We start from the raw sequence: 7,228 nt of genomic DNA on the forward strand, positions 1-7,228 counted from the left end.
AATCAGACAATTCTATCATGTAATTCCTGAAGATCCCTAGCCTAGTACTAGCATGCTGTTCTAACATATCACACTACCATATAACTATATGGTATTTTAGGGTCTACTTACTGGCTTCGGCTGATCGTACACTTCACATCCTCTTTTACTTATTTTGAAAACCATTTAAAATTATTTTGAAAACTTTTCCTTGATTTGATATTGGATTCACACGAATGTTCCTCTAATTCACTCAAACCAAGACTCTGATACCGACTTGTAACACCCATATGATTCAAGACAGTTTAAAACTTTTTAAAACATTTAAAGCCATTAAGTTATTACAATTTGTTTTCAAAATAATCTAAGCATCAGAGTATCCCCAGAATCAATCATGAAAATATGAGGAGGTGCACGATCACACCTTCGCCTTCCCGCGATCATCAAAAGTACCTGAAACAAAATCAACAACTGTAAGCCCGAAGCTTAGTGAGTTTCCCCAAAATACCAACGCCATACAAGTATAACCATATCATATAACAAATACATACAACATGCATAATGAGCCTTCAGCATGACTGGACTGCCTCCTACGGGCCTACAACTTATCTGGACTGCTCCCGAGCTTTCGGCATGACTGGACCGCCTCCTACGGGCCTACAGCCTATCCGGACTAGGGTTGATCCCTTATGTTCTTTAAATAGTGCCTGACCCTAAAATTAGGGCTTTATGTCTCTGAGCGTACGTTGGGTGCAACTCTAGTACGCTGGGCGTACGCGTCCTTGTACCCGCGATCATGCACTCTATTATGCTGGGCGTAACCCAGCCTACGCTTGGCGTACCCACGCGTGTCCCAATCATGCATGGCCTTTCCTTGTCAACTTTTCCATTAAGTGCCATAAATGTCAATATCTTCAAAGTGTCATAACTCCTTTATTCTAAGTTCGTTTCCGACGAACTTTATATCCACGAAAAGGTTGCGAGAAGCCCTACGCTTCTAGCAACACACCCTAGTCTGAAACCTTCTCGAATGAAACCTGTTACCCCTAAAAGACCAAAATGCCCTTACTCTTGATCTCAGGAAGCCAGAAATAATTACTTTTAGAATGGGGCGTTACATCATCCATGCCTTGGGTGTCAAATTTCGTGTGGTACAGCTCCAACTATGCAGGAAGATAGTCTCGATAATCTTTAGGAATTAATCTTCAAAGAATATGTTCATATCGCCAGCCCTTCCCATTACTTTGATCGTTGGTCGCTTGTGAATGGTAGATGCAATTTCTTGATCCATTTTCGTCACTTCATGAATGTAACAAACAAGCATTCGCTTGATGTGGTCGATGATCGGCTGATAATCTTGTGGATTGCACAACAAAATGTTGTTGAGGAGTATCGAGTCGTGAGGATTAAGGTTAGGAAGATCAGCAAGGGAAATGGTATGAACCGAGCTATCTGAGCCTCGAGTTACTTTGAATTTGATGTTGACAAATTTCCCCGCTGAATAAGGCTTCAGTACCTTGATAGTTGTGATCTTCTGTGAGCTCTATGTCAGGTATTGTGGCTGAGCGAATTCCAGATAGAATTCCAACATATCCTGATCTACCTTCGGGTCCGGAGAGGGAATGCAAGCGATTGAGTTGAAGCAATGAAATATAAATGCCTTTCGAGTGATTGGCATATCATATTGCGTATCCTTCGAGTTCTCAAGGCCAAATGACATGACTGGTTCGAGTCAAAGAGTACTCGGTTCATCTATTGCTTCTTTCTGGAGCGAATCAATGTTCCATTCTAGAAAAATGGACTTCTTTTTCTTTAAGAGCTCTTTTTCTTTTAGCTTCTTCTCTAGCTCCGCCGATTCCTTCGCAATCTTTTCTGCAAGCTCCTTGTCAGAAAGTTTTGTTTTCTGAAAAGGATCAGAGGGATTTTCACCTAAAGTATCTTCAAAACCAACATCTTCATCTGTATCATCTTCACCAATTTTCTTCTTCTTTTTATCCCTTGTACTGACCGAAACTTCATTATCCTTCGGTGCGGCTATTGATTTGGGTTCGGGAGGAGGTTGAGTATTAACCTTTTCCATCTTCTTCTCTCCGCCTTGTTTTGGCTGGATAGAAGTCACGGAAACACCCTCTATACGATTAAGAATGGCCAACGCATGTATGAGTTTGTCAGCTAGATGGCGTCGGATGGATATAGTCAGAATGGATTCATGGGTGTCAAGAAGATGTAACAGGATGGAGTGAATGTCACCCACAGAGCTTCTAATTACTTCTCTTTCAGACTTCAAATCATTGAGCTCAGTTGTAACAGAACGAAGCTTAAGATTTTGCATTTTGAGCTGAGAAGTATGTTTGTCAAGCTCATCCATTATCCGATTTTCAACAGCCAATTCAGCTTCCAGCTGAGTGAGACGATAATTCACAATCTATAATATGTAGATGTCTGTAAAGAATTTTAACTTTTTATTTTTAATTCTCATTAATTTTATTTATCCTAGCATTACTCTTATTGATAATTGTTAGATTTAGTAAACTATTTGCCCAAATGAAATAAACCATTCCCATAAATTAATTTTCGAAAAACTATCCGAACCCGTTCCTTGGTGCTGGTAAATGGCTAATATATATATATATATATATATATATATATATATATATATATATATATATATATATATATATATATATATATATTTCATTAAATGAACCCATATTAATTGCATATATTTCATTGTTCCATATATCGAAATTTTGATCATGTATATTTGATGGATAACTAAACGTGCGTATGTATAAAATCTTTAGTAGGTGCTAGGCTGAAATGGTTTTTTTTTTAGTAATAATATATTAACTAATAGATAAAACATGTGGTGAAGAAATTAACAATAGTAGTAGTGATATTATAATCATCCATGATTACAATTTAATATTGGCATGCATATAATAGGTAGTTAAGTGATTTAGAAGCAGTAGGTACGTAGCGTCCAAAAATATAGTACTTGAGATCATCTATTATATATATCCTATATATTCCTAGGTAGCTAATATTAAAGTGTTTTTTGTTTCAGTATTCATTGATGACGATGGTGGGTTTTTGATCTATCTAGAGCCTGATATGGATAGCCAAGTTGCCGGAGTTACTGTGTTGGACAAGCAAGACGACGAAGCAGAAGCAGAAGCGGAAGATGATGACTTGCTACTCTTCCTTTTTTGTTGTTGTTGTTGGGCTAATTCACTCTTCACCTGCTGCACGTACATGCATACATGCATCATTAAACTTATGTAATATGTAATTAATTTATCCAACTAATAGAGACTCACATGAGCAGTTGGCATGAGTTGTGGTGTTGGGATGTCATTGAGGTTGATGAGGCTGGTTGTTATTTTGTTGCCGTTATTGGTGGAAGAATGCGGATGGTCAGTGGAAACGGTGACAGTAACGGCGCGTCTCTCCGGCACAGGCTTCACTGGAGGAGAGGCAGGATGGTGGTTGTAGGGTAGCTGTGCCTGTGGTGGCGTGGAGGAATTAACAGATGGTGGAGTTGGGACCACCAAAAGATCCACAACCTGAGAAGAACAACAAGAGGCCGTGGTGTTGGTGGGGTTGTTCACCATGTTTGGCCACAGGAAAGTACCCTGTGGTCTGCAAAGTCTGAACCCACTTTTCAACCTCTCAATTTTCGCTGCTTTTCCTTCACCTGCAGGTGGTGCACCTCCCTCAGATGTCTCCTCAGGATCACCACCTTGTTTTGGTAGTGCCACAGCTTCTTTCTTTTTTTCGGTATGTTTTTTAGCAGCATCATCGGGGGCAGGGGCAGGGACTGTTTGGGTATTAATTAATTCTTCTGTGCCACTACTGCCACCTGTCATCTTGTTTGTCTCCGCCTGCATGCATGCAGTCATGTACATATAAATTCCAAATGTTTTATTTAATGCCATGCATATATGTGTGTACTCTGCCGTACCTATCGTATCACACTATATGGTATATACACATATAGTCATATACAAACAAAATTATAATAACTCCAATATTCTAAACAATCTCATGAATTAATTAATCATTAATGTTATCCTCCATTACATGCATGCATGCTCTACCTTCACACGCACATTATATAAAACCTTTCTTTATTTCACAAATTAACCAAATTTTTTCTTACACATGCCAAAATTTCTAATTTTTTCTTACGTGCTACCGGCCAACATGTTATCAAAAAGTCTTATATATGCCAAGTATTTTCCTTTTCTTGTTTTTCATTTAAGATTCATCTATTGAAAGCTAAACCCAAAAAATATATGGACGACCACTTACTGATCTCACAAGATATTAAATGCGTAACTCTTTATTAAGCATGCATTATTAACTGTTTTAAACTAGTAATTGATCATTTAACATCTATTATATCATGTATGTATATGACTCACCTCTACCTTCTTCAAAATGACCAACATTTCTTTCTTGCATTCTTCCTGCCAAAAATAAAATAAAACAAACAAACATGAGTAGATTAGAAAAGGAAAGATTTACAGAAATTAAAATGTAAAAAATATTGTACCCTTGAGACTCTTGAGTTATTTACATCAGACTCGGAATAAGGAAGCAATGAATTACAAAAATTGGTCAATTGCTTTGGACTTGTGTCAACACCTTCAGAAACCACAATAGCTTTATTTTCATCTTGATCCTTTATATTCTTTGAAATCAACTCCATAATATCCCTGTTTATTTAATTATACACATAAACAAAATTATTAAATTAAAGGTCTAAATAATTTTAAAAAAAAAACCTCAAGCCTATCATGCATGTTTCTTCTTATACCTTCTCAGATTTGCCATTTCTTCTTCAAACTGCTTCTTGGATAAAAACTCCCTATCAATTAACAAACGCAAATTAGGTACATTAAAACATTAAGCTTTTGTAAAATAAATTCATTAAATTTAATACCTTTTGATACATGAAATTTCTTCTTTGAGATGAGTAAGTTCTTTTGCCATGATCGGGTCCTGGATAGGAGAATCACCGGGCTTCCAACCAGGCGGCGGAGTCCAGAAAGGATCACTAACTCCGGCGTCTTTCCTAATTTTTAGAAGATCAGCACTTTCAAGCCAATATTCCATTGCACCATCAGCATTATGTGACCTTCGAAACCTCAAATCGCCACCTGGCGCCACCTTGTTAGCCACGTGTTTCAGGAGGTGGTCTAAGAGACCAGTGTCACCTATCCTCTTTCGAGCTTCAACTCTAAGCGCAGGTCTCGTAATCGGATTCCCAATCATCGCCTTCTTCTCTTTCATAGCTTCTAGAAGACTGAGCTCCGCCGCTAGATACCTCTCCTTTGACCACCTTTCTGTGGGGTCTTTAATGAGCCCTAATTTCTTGCACTTGTTCATCGGTTTTTTATTAACTAGCCATAACTGGTTGTTAGCTTGTTTCACACGCTTTCTTTTTCTCAAATTTCTTGTTTTTCTCAACCTTCTGTTAAGATTATCATCATCGTCGTCACCCTTCTCTTCTTCATCAACTTCATCCTCCTCCTCCGCATATCCACCATTGTTAACATCTTGTTCATTTTTCAGTTCTTCTTCGCCATGAACGAAGCTTGAAGAAGACTGCGTCGTTTTGCTCATATCTTTGTGTCTTCCAATAAACATAACTTGTCTTCTTACACCCCACCTTACCATGGCATTGTTCTTCAGTTCCTTGGCCAATCCGATCTCTTCAATTTTCATAGCAGCATGACCCGGCCCGACTTGAGAGTTTGGGTTCACCAGCCAGAAATTCTGCAGATGCTTCTTCTCGGCGAACTCTTGAGATGGAACTTGCCGGAAAAGCACTTTGCCGGCGAGTTTTACTCCCATTACAAACTTCTCATCTAAAGCGGGATACATCTCCGTGATTCCATGACTAAAATAAGTTCGTAATGACAGAATACTCGGATACCTAATCGCGACGTTCAAATCTGTCTTCTCACTCACCTGAAAATTCTCATTATCCATCAGCCAGACGAAAACATATTCAGATCTAATCAATAAAACAGTTTTTTTTTTTTTTTTTTTGTCAATTATTTACGAAGTGATTGATTACCATAACAACGCGAACGGATCTCAGTTGAACAGGAGTTCTAGGAGGAAGGTTTTTGTGGTAGATCTCGTAAACGGAGCCTAGTTGGACATCTTCTTCTAGGATTTCGTCTGCTTCACACATGAAATTACGAGAAGCCATTATCGATAATCGAGAAAGGAAGAATTGAAGGAAATATTTGGGTCTAGAAGTGATTATATGCTAAAAGGATAAGTTTGAAATTATACCGTTCCTTTGAAGCAGGAATTGTCTGGCCAAAGGTAATGTCTGTGCTTGTGCGCCGTCTAGTACGCTGGTTATTTCTTGCCTTTTCAAGCTCATTATCTCCTGCATCCACTAATGCTTTTTAGTACATCTCTCCTCAGTGATAAAGGATAGAGAGGAAAAAAAACAATACGGATTTCTGAAACAGAAAAGGCGAAATTCTGATTGTAATACATGCAATGCCATGCCCTAATGGCATCATGACAGGTTCTCTCTCAGAGAGAGAGAGAGAGAGAGAGAGAGAGAGAGAGAGAGAGATTACGTTGTGCGCGCTAATGGTGGCTCTTTTTGATCGTTTCCGATGGTAAGTTTCCATTTTCACAGTGAATTAAGCTGTAAAAATCTTACATGAGAATCAAAACAATATATATAAAAAGGAATGCATATTTGTTGATGTAATCATCAAAACTTATACATATGATCGAACGATGATACTTTTTCTCAACAAAATAAAAACGATGATATTTTCATAACTTTAGCGATATATACATTAATTTATCCACCGAAAAGAATGAAATAAGAACACATATTGTGTGTTTAGGGTTCTATCAGTAAGTTTTATTCAAAAACAACTTAATCGAAAGAAGAAGATATGAACTTATTCGCTGTGTGAATTTAGCATTACATAGAACACCATAAATATTCAGCAGAAAAGAATAAGCAGGAAAAAGCAAAAGGAATCAAGTGTTAAATGATATGTAGGTTTGACTAAAAAATGAAGTTAATATAACCTTAGAGAAAGCAGTAAGAACATTATTAAGAAGCTCATTGACTCCTTGCATTTATTCGAAAAAAGAAAGATATCAGAAAGCCGATCGAGACACAAAAGCTACATTTAATGGATTACCTTTTAAATCGCAGCAACTTTATCGAAAATTAATACTTGTTCTTCAGGGGAGA

General features: G+C 37.6%; 1 protein-coding gene across 1 annotated transcript; it reads right to left on the minus strand.

Moving 5' to 3' along the window:
• Positions 1-1,711: 1,711 nt before the first annotated feature.
• Positions 1,712-6,644, minus strand: LOC145009387 (protein DYAD-like). The gene is made up of 10 exons (XM_078968096.1): positions 6,591-6,644; positions 6,292-6,391; positions 6,068-6,174; positions 4,928-5,958; positions 4,802-4,852; positions 4,562-4,700; positions 4,407-4,451; positions 3,300-3,863; positions 3,120-3,224; positions 1,712-2,404 (listed from the first exon to the last, which is right to left on the minus strand). Exons 1-10 carry the CDS (start codon positions 6,642-6,644, stop codon positions 1,712-1,714), a joined length of 2,889 nt encoding a protein of 962 aa, XP_078824222.1.
• Between the last annotated feature and the right edge of the window lie 584 nt (positions 6,645-7,228).

Source organism: Lactuca saligna, chromosome 8, assembly GCF_052625555.1.
Source record: "Lactuca saligna cultivar CGN05327 chromosome 8, ASM5262555v1, whole genome shotgun sequence".
Taxonomy (NCBI): Eukaryota; Viridiplantae; Streptophyta; class Magnoliopsida; order Asterales; family Asteraceae; genus Lactuca; species Lactuca saligna.

Coding starts and splice junctions, on each gene's coding strand:
- LOC145009387 (XM_078968096.1), bottom strand. CDS start 6,644: ATGGAAACTTACCATCGGAAACGATCAAAAAGAGCCACCATTAGCGCG. Junction 5,959..6,067: donor GATCCGTTCGCGTTGTTATG/GTAATCAATCAC, acceptor GAGAATTTTCAG/GTGAGTGAGAAGACAGATTT. Junction 3,864..4,406: donor TCATTTTGAAGAAGGTAGAG/GTGAGTCATATA, acceptor GCATGCATGCAG/GCGGAGACAAACAAGATGAC.